The sequence below is a fragment of the Rhipicephalus sanguineus genome, chromosome 10 (genome assembly GCF_013339695.2).
Source record: "Rhipicephalus sanguineus isolate Rsan-2018 chromosome 10, BIME_Rsan_1.4, whole genome shotgun sequence".
Taxonomy (NCBI): Eukaryota; Metazoa; Arthropoda; class Arachnida; order Ixodida; family Ixodidae; genus Rhipicephalus; species Rhipicephalus sanguineus.
In genome coordinates this window covers 11257820-11274444 of record NC_051185.1, presented here as the reverse complement: position 1 = coordinate 11274444, position 16625 = coordinate 11257820, and the positions used below count along the sequence as shown (strand labels likewise).

The window sequence follows — 16625 nt, the reverse complement described above, 5'->3', positions numbered from 1 at the left end:
GCGGCTTGAAACATCGCTCACGCAACGGCTCGCGTAACGGGTGGCTCCTTGCGTATTTGGTCATTTTCACGACTGTTGTGCAGGCTCTACCAGCTCTACTGCTACTGTGTTTTCTGCTACTGCCCGCTACTGCTTCTACCTACATCTACTTCCAGTAGCGTAAGAATGAAACAACCAAAGAACTACCCGCTACTGTTTTTGCAGCTGCTCCCATTTGCATGCCCTCCAATCTTAGTGTGTCGATGGTCAAGCTTCGCATGTTCGTGATGTGATGACCGGTGGTAGTGTGCGCTAACGTGTGCGCGGGCTCGTTAAAATAAAGCTCTTCGCAAAAGTGATGTGTTCACATTAGGTACAAAGTGTTACTACCTGCGCGTGCGTGATGAATGTCTACTGTCATTACTATTCGCTTTTGTATGAGTGACTCTTAGGATCAACGTAGAAGTGGTGGTGTATCGCGGCGCGTTTTGTTTCTTCAGTATTGCGTTTCGACACCGCACATGACAACAGTAAATGTATCAGAAAAGCTCGCAGCTTTGCGAATGAGTTATGACGTATTCTGCATGAGTCGGGCAAATATTACGTCGAACTATGTTAAGATTAATTGCAACTTGAATTGCCACCCTGTGTACGAAATACGAGATCGAATAACTCGACTTTTAACTTGGAGGGTCATTAATAAATGACTGTGACATCCGTCCAACATTCAGCATTACCTGGGCATGAAAGTTGCTGCCATTTCGTTATGCTTTCGTTTCTAGTACTGTAGTATGTAGGTTGGTCACTGTGTTATATATCTCTGTAGACCCATCACTGTCTGCATTAGGCTTATACACGAAGCAAATTTGCATGTGTACTTGTAATCATATTCGTAGCGCAAAAAAAAAAAAAAAACAGATGCAGGCAAGTAAAGAACACATGCACAGGATGGCCGCTAGCGTCAACTGATTTATTACTGAAAGACAACATGAAAAGGCCAAAAACCGTCGGACATGAGCGCATGCGCACCATCCCACTACGAGGTGCTTTCTTATAACTGCATCCCCATGTGTTACCACCTTACATGCGCAAGGTTTGCTTTCAGATACTCAAGCAACCGACGCAACACTGACACATTTTCTTTCATTCTCGCTTATAGCAAACGCTTCTATGATTTCTCGCGTTGCCTGATCCTCGCCTTTTTTAAGCACTGTAGTGTGCTTAAAATGTAGTGTGCTTCTAGCGCCCATCCTGTGTATGTGTTCTTTACTTGTATCTGTGTCTGTTTTTTTTTTTTTTTTGCACTACGAATATGATTACAAGTGACTCAAACCAACTAGCCCACATCACTGCCTTGATTGCATGTGTACTTTTGACGCCACTAATTACTATGACTAAGGGCAGGCTTTCAAAAAAAAAAGTGCCTTACAGAAAGTAGCATTAGCAATGTATGGCATTTCTTTTAATGCTGATGAGCTGTAGCGTACATGCATACAAACTGTTTGCGTAAAACAAGCATAGCAGAGGCAAGGAAATCAGGCAGCTGTATTGATACATTTTTGCTGTCTTTTGCTTTGGACAACCACCTTTGAAAAGTAGCTTAGGACATTTGACGCATGTTCCCTTTAGGTGCTATATGCTCAATTCTGTGCATTAAATGCACAGTCACCAATAAAAAGTAATCATGGCATTGCCATGACATTATAAATCTGCTGTGCCGCAATTTGTTGCAGGATGGAGTATGGAAGACAACCACAGTACAGCCTGGACGTATTTCTTGGGACTGGAATCGCGAAGGCCTTTACCGTTGCATTGCTTTACACTTTGTTTAACCAACTCTCCTTTGCGATGTGTGGAGTAGTGTTCTCAGCCAGTCATTTGCAGTGATCCAATCACCTCAACAATATGTAATGAGTAGCATGTTAGTATACAGATTAAAGGGCACTTGTTCATAGTACAGGCGTACAGTGATCACAGGTACTTCGACCTTATTCTGACTCCAATCCAAATAAAAATTCATACCTCACGCTTTGACAGACAACTAAAGAAATCAGTTGCTACCGTAAAGAAGACAAGACCACTAGTCGATACATTGGCTCTAGCGACACCCCATGTTCATAATATTCATCTCATCAAGCCTCCTACTTCTCCTGTACTACTGCCTTGTGTGACAATCATATAATATAAGCTAGCTTCCACTGCTTTACAAAGTACTGCGTGCAGCAACGTTAGTTATATTTCACATTAGTTATAGTTTGGAAAGAATTAGACAGCCGCAGTCGTTGGCTGTGTGAGAACACACTATGTTTAGTGCTTGCATGCCCAGAATTGTCGGAGCCATTTTTAATCTAATTAATATGGATGTGGTGTAAATGCCGTTTTCTGTGCTCTTCTTATGTGCATTGTTTAGTGATCACTAGGACATGATGAGATTTTTCTAAGAAATGGTACGTGTATATGCCACTTCTGAAGTAGCATATGGCAACAGGAGAAAGATACCTTGTGTGCTGTGCAAGATTGTTGCAAGTACGTTTATGTAATTGTAAGCTGGTATAAGTCACTACTTCCTGGATTTTACAGTACTGTTTCTCTCTGGTAACAAGGACATTTTACAAATAGATGCACTGCTAAATATTATACAATCACTTGTAGCTTGTAGTTGGCATTGGTGTTGCTCTGTTGAAATCTATTTGCAACTTTAGTTAAACTTTTCTGTACGTTAGGTTGCTTCGAAAGCCCTCGGCTTTTTTTTACACCAGTTCAGTGAGTTTGTTTTTCAATTCCTGCTCTTCAGGCAAGGCTCCCTTGGAGTATTGAGTGATGAGCTTGAACGCAACATTTTTCTAAGTGCTCTTCCTGTGTTGCAGTGTGACATCTACGAATGCCAGTGAAGGATTCCTGCCAGCTGCAGACAAGTTCCTCCTTCTTAATCTCGGACTCTGACACGTGTCTTAGACATAGCTCCCACGTGGTCTACCACTGATCAGTGACATATACTTACAGCTCAAGACTGTTATTATACTGAAAGAGTGAGCCTGTGGTTATATCATAGCTGGGTCTGTGGCAGCCAGTTCTGTTGCACTCTGACAGGTTCTCGCACTTGCAAGCCACTTTAGAATACAGACTCAATGAGTGGAAAACGAGGTCACTAGCTTCAGAAGCTGCAGTGCGTGTTGCCAAAGGCGATGTGATGCCATGTCATTCTTAGAGGTTGGCAGAGCAATTCAAAGCATTAATGCAGCTGCAGCAAACGGCTGGGCACATTGTGCCAATTCAAAAATGCGTACCTGCTCTTTCTGCCCATACACAACTACAAGTGCTACGGCTATGAGGATGCAAAAGCGGCATGGCATAGCACCGGCGCCTTTAGCGCGTATAAAAGAAAAAGCATCAGAAGCACAAGTTTTGGAAACAAGATGTCATGCCTATGCATCTCCACATACAATCAAGCTGCCGTACAGGTGCAAGACAGTGTCGTGTGAGACTGAAACTGCCTGAAAGGCAGGTACATGGGTCAGCATCGCAGTTTCCGCAATGTCACCTCTGTGGCCTGTTATACCTCGAGGTGCTACCTTTGAAGGCATGCAGATACCCTGGAAGCTGCATGTGCCCCACTTCTGCAGAAAAACTGTTTCCATGATGAACGTGCACTTGCAGAGAATGCGTGCTTCAGCACGTGTTGCAAGAGTACCTTAATTGCGTGCCTTACTTTAATCTGCACCCATTGTTTCTTCGGTGGGAAGCTAAAAAAATAATGTCCCTCACCCAATCAATCATGTCCAGCTTTAATTGCTAGAAGATACGAGTAATGTTGTGTGTCTAGGTGGGGTACTGCCCATTTTCTGTCTGCTAGCCACGAACTGTGAAATCCTGTCAGTCATGCTTGTATCCTGTGACTGTAAGGCTGCTTTTGCAACTGCTTGAAAAGCGTTTTATATTACAAGGAGGATTGAAAAACCATTTTATTTTTTTTTTGTAGCAATATATTGCAACTTTTAAGAGTACTTTTTGGCTATACACTCTTGCCAAGCTCTCAGTTCTGGAGTATTTTATGCCATATAGCTAGCTAGACTTTCCTTCAAAGCCACATATTACCTCCCTGTTGATAAGCCTTTATTAATGGCTTTGAAGCAGTTGCAGCATTAGTATTATGTTCATATGCTTTGGATTCACTGGTAATAGCATGATATTTGTGAAAGGCTTGAGGGCCATCACACGGCGAGTGATTGTACAGCCTAATGGTTTTTTTATTTGGTGCAATGATCACTTCTGACAGTGTGACAAGTCATGTGTTTGGTTTCCAATCATTGCATTCTTGATGACGTTGTTTTAGGTCAAACTAGCTGAGTCTGTCTAGGAGCATGTAGTAAGCTTGTTGATAACGCTTACCTGTTTCATCTGTTGTGATCATTGTTTTGCTTATCAAATGATGTCTGTGTACATGAGCAAGATGTTTCTTATGTTGCTTTTTTTTATGAAGCTGCATCTTGCACTTCTTCCTCGTATTTTCTTAGCCATTTGTGAAGGAAAGATGACTTTTAAGGGCTCATTTTTCTTTGTTTTCTTTGTTTTAACCAAATCCTGCCAGTTGTGTTACTTGGTATACGGAGACTTGGCATGTACCATGTCCTCGCACTAACTATGGATTCGAAACGCTACGTTACCGTCTTCCAAGTGTGATGAACAAATGGAAACTAACAATTGATGATCTGCGTATATTGTCTAAAACTGAAATGTTAAATCAGATGTGCTGATTGTGTTGTAAATGAATGTTGCGTGATTTCTGAAATGGTTATTTAGTTTCATTCTTTCATACATTGCTTTGTTATGAATATTTTTGTATGTATTTCAGAGTTGTCATTCTATTATTTGCTGTCATGGGCCACATGCGTGTTTCTTTTTGTATTGTCGCTTTCCGCTGCCTGTAATTTTTGTAATTTTTGTAATTTGTAATTTGGATTTTTTTCTGGGTGAAGGGGCCAGTCAAGCTGTGAAATGCAGCTTTTTTCCCTTCGCACCAAACCACGTATACAGTGTATTTTCATGTACTTGTCACGTGGTTGAATAAACTCAAACTCAAATATTAATAAGAACTAAGAGACAATAATGCCAAGGAAAGTATAGGGGATGTTATTTTTAGTAATTAGGATATAGATGTGAAGAAAGTAAAGTGGACGAAAAGATAACTTGCCGCCGGCAGGGACCGAACCTGCGACCGTTGAAGAGCCATTTGTGGTGTGTTTGGCCCTGTACTAGTTTATTTTATCATATTTTACTTTTCTAACAGCAGTGCTGATAATGTAAAGATGTACCTACTTTTATTTCTCTGAACACACTTTGCTCTCATTTAGAACTGTTATAATATTGACTGATTAACTCCAGAACAAAATGTTTGTTATTTGTCCTTGTGAATAACTTCAGAGTGCATGCTTTTATTCCAGTATTTTAGGTGGTCATGGGCTTAATGCATCTTTATTCAATAGGAATCGTCTCATGCTAGGAAATGTTCCAAAATGTGTTTTTTTTTTTTGTGTTTTAAACATAATGTAGGGTAAAGAAACTGGAAATAATGGGTAAGTGTGGATGTGGTACCTACTCTTGCGAAATCTTTTCCTGTAATATCTGTGATTGTGCTGCATTACCTTCGTTAGTACTGCACAGCACTAACTTAATTTCAGTTTATTGCTTCTCAGTGTGATCTTAATTTTGGATAATATATTAAGAAACAAGTTAGCATACTGACAGGTGTGACCTGTGCAAGAAATGTCATGACCATTAGCTAGTTTGAGTGTTCCAGTATTGACATAGTAGTTTCTGTTAAACCCTTTAGTTTGCTGACTGGTGCTTTGTAACATTGCAGGGTTGGTTGAAGAGCACAGCCTTGGACTTCTGCCTTTACTAAAACAAGACCTCATTGTTCTTGAATCTGGCTCCCGGCAGCCTCCGAAGACATCACTCAGTCGTAGCACTCCTCCATCTGAAGATCTGCGGGTCTGTTCGCACGACGACAACCCACTAGCCGGATCGCTTGAAGCTTCTGAAGTGGGCGCCTTTGAAGAGCGTGGTGCAGCTGTCGATGGAGCAACCTTGAAAGCTTCTGCAGCTATGTTCCAGGGTGCAGCAGATTCTGAAGACACATGCCACCACGGAGGTTCGGAGGCCATGATTCCATCTGTCTGCATCGGTGCTGAATCGTGCGCGGAATCGCACGAGAAAGGAGCAAGTCTCTTCACTGAACGCGTCTACTCATCTGGGGCGGGCATCTTGCTAGAGAGGCAAGCAAATTACGCCTGCCAGTTTTGCCCGTACATGACAAAGTGGAAAGCCAGCATGATCCATCACAGGCGGATGCACAAGCGCATCCTGCCACACAAGTGCGACATATGCGGACGCGGCTACCTACGGCAGTCGACATTGCGGTACCACATGCGCACACACACGGACGAGCATCCATACCAATGCAGTTTATGCCCAAGCACCTTCAGTTGCAGGAAGTCGCTGACTGAGCACAAGAGCACCCACACGGACGAGAGACCCTACCTCTGTAACGTGTGCGACCGAGCCTTCAAAACGCTGAATGCACTGACGTCCCACAGGCGCACACACACAGGTGAGCAGCAGTATGAGCAGCAATATCACTGGCTCACAATTAATCTAGCTTAGAAGTGAAGACTGACACTAGGACGTGTCTGTGGTGCAGAAAACTAATGGACCTAGGTTTTGTATTGTCCGTCCGTCAGAACATTTGGAATTTGTCACTAGTTTTTGCAGTCTGCCGGAATTGCTTCCATTATTATCTGTGAATGAAGCACAAGTCTGCCTTGTTCTCGAAACTGTTGCAGTAAATTCTATGGTACACAGATTAAGCATATAGGACCGGTGCCTTCGACCAATTTTGTGACATGTTACTTTGCTTGTCACCTTGTTGCTTTTAATACTTGTAATTAATGAGTGTTGTGCTTGGAACCTGCAAAGTCGGAGGTAGAGTTACAGATGCGATGCTGCGATTCCATTTCCTGAGCAGCATTACACTAGTAGGTGAACATTATTTCTAAAATTTCCTGAGCAGCATTACACTAGTAGGTGAACATTATTTCTAAAAAACAATAATGCATAACATAATAATGAAGAAAGGCTTTTCTAATTAGTACTTAAACTGATTGCCTTATGGCCCATATTCATTTCGAAAAAATTCTCAGACTGACACCAGTTTCTAGATGTGCATTTTGAAAATGAGTGACTAAATGCATTTGTGATGATGTTTTTTTCTAGCTTCACATAAACACATTGATAAATATGTAAAATGAAAGGGTAGTATTACAACATGATTGACAGCACCTATCTCAAATCCTCTGGCCGTTCAAAATTTGCTCCAAGCAACTCTATTGTAGGATTTAGCAGTGTGCGAATAGTGAAATTTCATCTCGAATCGAATTCAAATCGAATATAGTGCCAAATAGTGGCCAAAAATATCGAATATCGAATAGTATACTTGCACAAAATGTGTACCACCAGTTCTGGCAAGACAAAGGAAAAATCAGGTACGCTACGGCGTGCTGTCACCTTTATTATGCACTTGCTCGGGAGTGGCTTTTGTTTCAGCTTTTATGCGCACGAAAGCATGTTGATAGAGGAGCCACCATTCCAGTCATCAGCGCCACTCCTAACCTCCTAACAGCTAACAGAGGTAGCTAGATTTTTTCCCCTATGGTTGCGTAATACGGCTCATCTGACAACGGTAATGTACTTAATTGCCATGGGTGCTCCAGGCCCAAAAATCTTCGGTCGCCCGTTCACAGCAGCGTTTTAACTGTGCGCCGGAAAGGTGGCGGTTTCTGAACGAGTGGTGCGGTGCGACGGCGATTGCCGAGCGTGCCAAATTTTTACATGCAAAGCCAATCACCGAGGGTTTCGCAGGCCAAAGTCAGGACGCACGGCGCTTGCGGCATATGCGACCGAACTGCGCAAGAAGTCCGTGACTTCGTTTCGGGACCGAAGTTGTGAAGGGCTTGACAGTTTTCTCATGTGTTTTTCTACGTGCAGAAATGACATAATCTCCTTTAAGATCAGCATGCGCTCGCATTTGAACCAGGGTGTCGGTGAAAGTTTTAACGAAAGGCCTACTGTAACGACATTAGCGTTAGTTTTAGCCACCCCACCCTAACCAAGTTGCACCATTGCCCTTTGTCGTGTTTTAGATATTCGTCCTGTCGAATTATTCAAAACTTCGAATACTAGCCACATCGAATTATTCGATTAGGTACTATTCGATTTGAATTCGAAACTCGATTATTCGCACACCCCTAGTAAGATTACTGGATTTGGTTTGTAAATTGCAGTGCATTTGGTAAATAAATTGGCTACTATATTTCAGCTCAATGGAAAGTTGTGCGAGTTGGTTTTGACTCCTGACATGAAAAGGCACGAAATACACGACAACATAAAATAGAAAACAGGGGATGTATTCATACTATATATTATATTTTTAATGAAGTTTGTTAATTAACTATGCACTTTAAGTTCTTGTGAAATAACATCCACCTCTTTGAATAATCTAAATCAGTGAACAGGTTCTAGCTCTATGCCTTGAGCAATTATGAAAATTCAATTAATGTTAAGAAAAAAATGCTTTGTAGTTGCATATACACGTAATATAGCTTGTGGTAAAAGTGTTTTGCAACAGTAACATGATTATTTCCCTCTTGTTTCTGTTTTTTTTATTTGCATTGGAAAATGCAGCTTATATATATTTGTTGCAAATGCCTCTGATATCTCGAAATTCGTTTTACTCTCGGGCGTCAAGCGAATAAGTATGAATACCAATGGGTCTCAATTTATTGATTTTCCAAGTATACTCGAAAACATGCAATCTTGGTCCTCGTGTGTGGGGGCTACATTCGGAACATGGTTTAACGATCCCACCTATAATGGCCTGTCAGTTATAATGACCAGATTTGAGTTTTAAAGATGGAGGCCTTGACCACATGAAAGCACAAAAATATGGGCTGATTTTCAAAGGGTCATATCACAGTGAGGGTTTCCGGCGACTGGTAATACTCAGCTTGGAGTTAAACAAAAGACTGCAAGGTCTTGATTTGTGTTAATGTACTTCTCAAAGTTTGCTGAAGAAAATGGGAATATGGATGTGAAATGAAAAGAAAGTTATCTCCCTTGCATGTCTGTGCCGTTTCGCTTGTGTTGTGAGGAATCGGCAACAGTTCGACCATGTCGCCACGCTGTGAATTTCCTTTCACCGTGGCTGCACTGGCTGCGTGTCTGCGTCGACTGTGTCCTTGTACAATGAGGCGTTGCCAAGCATCGCTATCCTGGAGCTGCATTTTGTACGAGCCTAGTTTGTTTTTTCACTTTCATCATTGGCTCATTGCATCGGACACCACTTTTAAGCTGACATCAGCCGTTCTTTGTGAAAGCTGACGAGGAAAAATACAAAACAGAAATGTCTCATCGTGATATGCCTGCCTAGAATCGCATTTTGTCTAAAGAGCTTACTGAAAAGCTGTACGTGAACTACCTGGAAAGTGGTGCCGAAGGTGTACATAGGAGAAAAGGCATATTTCATCCGGTTTTCGTTGTGAAGTTTTGTTGGCTTATATTGTAATTTTGTATTTTACCCTTATTTCCTGGCTTAAATTCAAATATAGCTGAGTACTGATGTATAACGGCCTCATTTTCAGACTTGTCGCATGTCTCCTTGTCTTTTCCTTGTCTTGTTATACTGTGTTTCTATAAGCTTTTTTCCCCCGTTAATCAAAATGTTGTACTCATGCACTCTTTTTTTTTCCAATGTAGTTGCGTTGTGTGATGAATGTACAGGGTGGTGCTTGAGGCCTAGTCAGGCAACTCATAATATCACCTTTAGTCTCCTGCACCACGACAATTATGTATTGTCAAACAAATAAATGAGTGAGTTTATAAGTGGGTTCAAGTGTTCACTAAATAGTGTGGTGTTCATACCTTGGGCTCTTATTAGCAGAGCTCATTTCCCACTGTTATCTAGCTCCATTGTCGTGGCACCTGCACAACTTAGTGCCTATTATCATTTGGTTTGTTAGGATAGGACAGTTTAGTTGCATGTATTTCTTGTTTCCTATTGTATTCCTGTGCTTGCAAGTTCATTGAGGTTCTTGTGCATTGTGACGTAAGAACATTTAAGTAACTGGACACTACATATATCCTTGCTGAATGATTTCTCTTAATTTCGCAGTGCCCGACAAACTTCGTCATCACATGCGTGAAGTGAAACCGCAGCAGATCCCCAAGACGTCACGCAGTTCCCACTTTCATTCGTCTGGCAGCGTCTATGTCTACTCCAAGCTTGAAAGGCAGAATGCTCCGCCCATATCAGAAACGACCCCTGGCAAGAATAACGTTGAGGGATTACCACAGAAAGAGCAAGTCTATGTACCATTTGCTGATGCTGCACACCAGGGTACAGTGACTAGCTCTGTGAATGGTGCTGCGCTAACCACGGCTTTGAGTTCTTTCGGCGAGTTCAAGGTTGTTGGTGCAGAAGGGTCAGGACAGACTTATGTTCTAGACACCGGCTTTGTACCGCTGCATGCAGCCACTGTTTCAACAGCTGGTGCTGACTTAACCACAACTTTATCAGACTTCACCGAATACAACGTAGCTAGCACTATGGGAGAAGCACACTCTTACGTGCTAGTTGCTGACTCGGTGCAAAAGGGTGCAGTGACAGATATAGGGACTGATGCCCAATCCACCAGTCGGAATGTAGTTGGCAATACAGGCACAGAGCAAGCAAACATACTGGTAAGTGACGCTTTGCCGCAGAATACCTCCGCTGGTTTAGCAGCCAGCGCTGTGTCGATCACACCTTCAACGCTCTTGCTCAAGCGCAATACGGGCAGTGCTATCGGAGAAGAGCAAGCGCATGTATTTCTAGATGAGCCCACACCTTGGAGTGCTTCGTCAACTGGTGTCGAACCAGCAGAAGGCTGTTTGACAATTGCAAAGTCCTCAGTCGAAGCTACAAGTGTCGGATCACTCGCATCCTCGACTGCCGATGATGATGATAATGAATTGAATGCTACGGAAGTGGAGAAAGCACTCGCAGCAGTCATCAAATGTGCGTCTGAACCTTCGAGGACCGTTTCGGTGACCGGTGACAAGTCTTCGAGGGCCGCAGAGGCGCGGCAAGGCAACAGTGCTTACTACGTCACGGTGTCAAGCCTCGGGCCCATGAACATAGCCGAGGAGCACTCGTACAGTTCCCGGCAGGGCATCTTGGCTGTCAAGCAGCCAGAGTACGCCTGCCCGTTGTGTCCGTTCAAGACACGGCACCGTAGCGCCTTCAGGCCCCACCAGTTGTTGCACACGGGCGGGAAGCCGCACCAGTGTGAGGTGTGTGGCCAGACCTTCCGGCTGTCCTACACGCTGCGGCAACACATGCGTACGCACACGGGTGAACGGCCGTACCGCTGCGAAGTGTGTGACCGCAGGTTCAGCGTGAACAACTGTTTGCGGGTCCACATGCGCGCACACACCGGCGAGCGACCATATCAGTGCAAGTTGTGCGACAAGGCATTCGTGGCGCTCCACGGACTCAAAAACCATTTGTCCTCGCACTCCACAGAGAAACCATTCCACTGTGACGGCTGTGCGAAGTCGTTTCCCTACGCGGCCGCGTTGAAGTACCACAAGGCCCATCACTGCCACCGTCAGTCGACTGGAGTTGGCACCAGCACCTGCCGTGGCAGTGGAAAATATCCAGATGCTATTAACATTGTCGAACGAGACCATGACAAAGGCTCTCAAGGGTCAAGTATTGATGACAAGATCGTGCAACAACCTTCAAAAGAGTTTTAAAAGTAACATATACTGCGCACACAATTGGGTTCTAAGCATGTTTTCCTGCACTTAAGTTTTGCCAGAAAATACCTTGTTTATTATTGAGTTACACGGTGACTTAGCTTGAAAACCATTTCTGCTTCCCAAATGGGCCTGGTGAGTGTGCTCAGTATTTCAGAGCGTTTGAGTTGTTTTTTCATGTTTATTTTTTGACAGCCTTTTTCTGCCTTGTATGCAATAAACGTTCAAGTGAATGAACACATGTTAGTAGCGTTTTTTATTTTTGCATATGGCCCAGGCACCGCACCCCACATTAAAACGATAAGGTTAATTGTTTTGATAATTCAGAGATACCTGTGTCAATGTGGTGTCAATAAAATGCCAGCGCCTTCGTTTATTTTACCATGTACTAGATAATGGGTTTGATTTCCAGCCATTATATATAAGGCCGTGCAGTCAAATGCAGGCTTAAATGTAATCAGCTTGCTAAAGAGAAAAAACATTTTTCTTGCCTTAGTAAATTATGCTTTCACAATAATAAGATAGCCATGCTTGCCGTGAGGAGATGCTTTGAAAGTGAAGAAAGGAAATGCAAATTGCGATGCCGCTTTGAAGTTCCCGAACCAAATTGATGACGTCATGGAATACGACGGGTGTCTACTTGGGCCTGTGTAGTTCCTATCAGCAAAAATGAAGTACATTTTCCTCCGAGAGGGCAGAGACTTTACATACCTAGTTTGAGTAAGTTTAATCCAGCCAATGTGGCCAAAATACAAAAAAATAGCACCTTAATATCCATGACATCAGCCGCGCAGTATTTCAGAGGAAAACTTATAAATGAAGCTTTTTGTCACTGATTTTCTCATCTTTTAATAAGCCTAGAGTGGTGAAATTAATGACAGCAGAGTTTTGGGAGTATAATTTATCTGTCTAAACTGAGTCATCGTTTCGCGTTAGTGTCATTTTAAAGGGACGCATCATTTACGCATGCATCTCATGCATTAGATCACCCAGCAATACGGCAAGCTGGAGGTCACCGAATACTCCAAGCCATCCCTCACAACTAAGATACACTTTGCACATTCGTAACCATACCGTGTTCCTTTTCAATCCCCGTCTTAAGTAAAAAGCGTTTCATTCTTTTGTAATTTATTTGCTTTGCTAGAAAAAATTTACACTTCTGTGAGCATCGCTTCAAAAATTGAAAAACCTGACTACTCTGTTGTAAACTGTTACAAATTTCACGCTTGCTTCCTTGCACTTACAGTTTACAGTGGCGGTGATTCGGGCTACTTGATTTCATGTATGTCTCCTCTTATTTGTTTTTCCCTTGTATATGCGCTGTTCTAGACAATTAATGAGCAGAGCTTGCGGTTTTGCTACCGAAAAGAAGATAGTTACTTTCACATGATAAACAGATGAGAGAATTAAGAGAGTACACTTTATTAGTTCATGAGTTTGTAGCAGGGGCTGCGGTGTGTCTTTTAAAACTTTGTCGTTCTGGGCATTCCTTCCAGTTGAATACCATGTTACGGATGTCTCCTGCTGCAAGCTCATACACAACGGCACAGACGTAAGGAACTTCTCTTAGCTTGACTAAGTGATGGCGCTCCACCCAAACTTGTGCTCCTGAAGCAGTTGCATTGAAGCAGGGAAGGAAAAGAGAGATTTTTAGAATTAAATTGAAAGACGTGTCGGTGCAGTTTGTGGCTGGTTGTTGTATCATTATTTCAATAATATTGTTCATGATGTTATATGGGTCATCGTGGCTTTTCTATTACAGCTATATAGTTGATAAATAACAGTTGTCACAGTGAGATTGCTAAAATGATGTGGGTATCATTCGCTGTAATATTATTACATAATTAGCATGATAAAATTAACGATATTGACACACACACACTCTTGATTCCAATGGCTCAAACATTTTAGCATTGTGTGCTCACTGCTTCCTGCGTAAAAATTAGAACACTGGTCTTGCACTATTGTGCAAAAAGGCAGGAACTTTGTGCTTAATTTTATTTTGCAAGCAGTTATTGTACATACATTATGCAACAAACAAAAGCAAGCTTAATAAATTCATCCCATGTCTAGGTGCATTAGGTAACTTTAATCTGATCCTCTGAGTGTTTTGTAATGTCAACAGCTTAGTCACATTAGTTAAAACAGTGATTGCAATAGTATTATATCATTATAATGAGCTTCTTCAAGGAAGTTGCAGCAATAGCTTTTGCCTGTACAGAGCCGGCTTTTTTTGTTGTTTGTTTCCTATTTCCATTCTGTTAACAAAAGAAGTTCAATGTGCTAAAACTTGTACTTCCCAAGGACGTTGCACTGCTTAAAAACAAAATTGGGATCTCATACGGAGTCTTTAAAAGGATAATGAAACAAGGCAGTCTCCGTGATTATGTCACTTAAACTTAGAGTGAAAGTTCATAAATTCGTAGTGCTCTCCTGTGGTTCCCTCGCCCACAGCACTCTTAAATCTCGTATGTTATGCAGCAACTAGGTTGTCGTAAAACTCCTCCTATGGCCACGTTTTAGGCCAAGCTGCAATGCAGACAATTGAAACTGTCTATATCCTGGCGTCCACGTGACAGCGAAGCTTCCGTTAGGAAATTTGCATATACATTATTTTCCGGACGCGCTCAAGCGCCGCCATCTTGGACTGATAACGTTGCAGTTTTGTATCCGTATAAACAAACAGTGCTACGGTGAACTAGCACCGACGAAAACGCTTGGGCCGGTACACTTAACGTTTCATGGTCATGATCATTTCATATTACGACGTAGAAAACCGGCAAAACAATCGCTTATCAGCCCAAGATGGCGGCGCCTACGAACCGAAAATAAAATTGTGTATACTTCGGTGGCACAATTTTTCTCTAGGTACCGATGTAAAAAAGGCAGGGGGGGAGGTGGAGGAATCGGTACACTTGTTTGATTCATAAGTCAGTTAGCTCCTCACCGAGGGATGTTGAATTAAAAACAACGCAGGACTTGTAGTCAGTGTATAGTAGTCGAAATCGCTCTTTGACAGTGTTTTCATCTGGAACAAGGATGACCAGAATTGTGCAGAACGTCTTAAAATTTGCGGCTGGCTTATAATCTTTTGGTTAGCGCTCTCCAAACATCATCTACACGAAAAAAAAAATGGCTGAAACGCACTCAGTATACTCGGGGCTGAAAGACATCCGCAAGTGATGTGGACTACAAAAGTGCGCGCACAATGAGGTAGAATTACTTGCCAATGCGCTCAAAATAGGCTGGTACATTATACAGTGTAATTTTTACTGAGAGTAAAGGTCGGCGTAAGTCGCAACATCCAAATTTCTTTTATAGATGCGAACTTCACCTCAATCAAAACTTTCTTGCAACACATGCAAATTATTCGTAGGAAATGCTTCGCGTTTCTCTGCGGAAGCTCTTTGAGTGGTAACTTATAGTCGAAACAAATAGCTGAAAATTGCTCTTGCATAATTAATTTTTGCTTCTGGTGTATGTATATCGATGCATAAAGAATTAATGTTATACGCCTATTTGGCGTGTTTCGTTTATTTGCGGAGACAGCTTTCTCTTATTCTGTTATACGCGTTTGAGACACGTAAAAATTGTGCAGAACGTACCAACATAGTTTGTCACAACAAATTCATTTTTGTGCTTGAATGCTTTGTCTGTCCTGTTTATTTCTACCTGCTTCAGGCCTGTCAACCTGAAATGAAATCGAATTGCATTTTGTCGGTATACTTACTTATTTCCTCAGGAATGAAATATACCGCACTTTTTTTTGACGGTGCAGAGTTTAAAATAAAAATGTCATGTGACATTAACTCTTTCGGTACCGCGAGAAAATGGTTATTTTTCATATGTCTCGCGGGAAGAAAGGTTCTGCCAGTTTGGAAAGTACTCCAGCTTGCATTGCAGCATACCAAATAAGGCACAATGAAATGGTCTTTCCAAAAAATTATAAGTTATAAAGCAACAAAAGTATTGTGGAATGTATAAAAATTTGAAAGTAACTTTTTGTTGCCAGCTGAAAACAGCAATAAAGAACACTATATGCAGAAAGACTCGGAACAAAGAAAATTTAGAATATACATTTGAAGATAAATGGCCCAGGAATAGTATAAAAATAATAAATGTTCTACGCAATGTTTCTATTAAAACATACAAAAAAATCTGAACCGAGGTACTGCTTCGCGGCTGGTGCAATGCGGTGAAGCATCTGATTTTCGTGAGACAAGTGCCCTCGTGCACTTTTCGCGTAATTTTTTTGTTTTTTTACGAGAATAGCCTGATGGATGCCCGCGATGTGAACAACACCTATATAAATCAGATTTGCAATGAATTTCACCACTTTGTCTGGCGTCACCTCTTTCCATGAGACACCTCTCTCCGCATAGGTTGGCGTTCCAAAATATGCGTCGAAGCATATTTATTCGTATTTTTGCAGATAGTATGAAAAAAAGAGAAAGAAATCACGTGCAGTCCTAAAACGACTCGCGCCGCTCTGTCAGAGCTTGAAGCTGAGGTGCTGTCATCTTCGGACTCAAAGCTCGTCGGGTGTGGTTGCAAGATAGTTTCGAGCGGCGCGCGCTAATCGCGGCGCAGGAGAGCACCCATGCGCGCATGACGACGACGCCATAGGCGCGACTAGCGACACGGGATGCGACCTCGTGTCTGATCTAACAATAGAAGCGAAACCGAAGCTGCTGCAAACTGGCTGAAAAGGCCACGTCCACATGTCATGCATGCGGCGGACCTTCGGAAATAATTTTTGGCAAAATAAATCTTCCTCGACTCCAAACAGCTCT

General features: G+C 42.3%; 1 protein-coding gene across 2 annotated transcripts; it reads left to right on the top strand.

The window, feature by feature from the left end:
• The first annotated feature begins 23 nt into the window (after positions 1–23).
• Positions 24–12168, top strand: LOC119407031 (fez family zinc finger protein erm). Of its 2 annotated transcripts, none has more exons than XM_037673856.2 (4): positions 24–159; positions 2847–5552; positions 5840–6589; positions 10205–12168. In XM_037673856.2, the coding sequence occupies exons 2-4, from the start codon at positions 5549–5551 to the stop codon at positions 11827–11829; spliced, it is 2379 nt and encodes a 792-aa protein (XP_037529784.1). In that variant the 5' UTR covers positions 24–159; positions 2847–5548; the 3' UTR covers positions 11830–12168. The 2 variants fall into 2 exon arrangements, with proteins under 2 accessions (XP_037529784.1, XP_049275922.1); XM_049419965.1 differs by having other exon boundaries at positions 1713–5552.
• Positions 12169–16625: the final 4457 nt, after the last annotated feature.

What these genes read in the sequence shown, in the direction of transcription:
- LOC119407031 (XM_037673856.2), top strand. An exon ending in CCACAGGCGCACACACACAG is followed by an intron (nt 6,590 to 10,204) that starts GTGAGCAGCAGT and finishes TTAATTTCGCAG; the next exon opens with TGCCCGACAAACTTCGTCAT.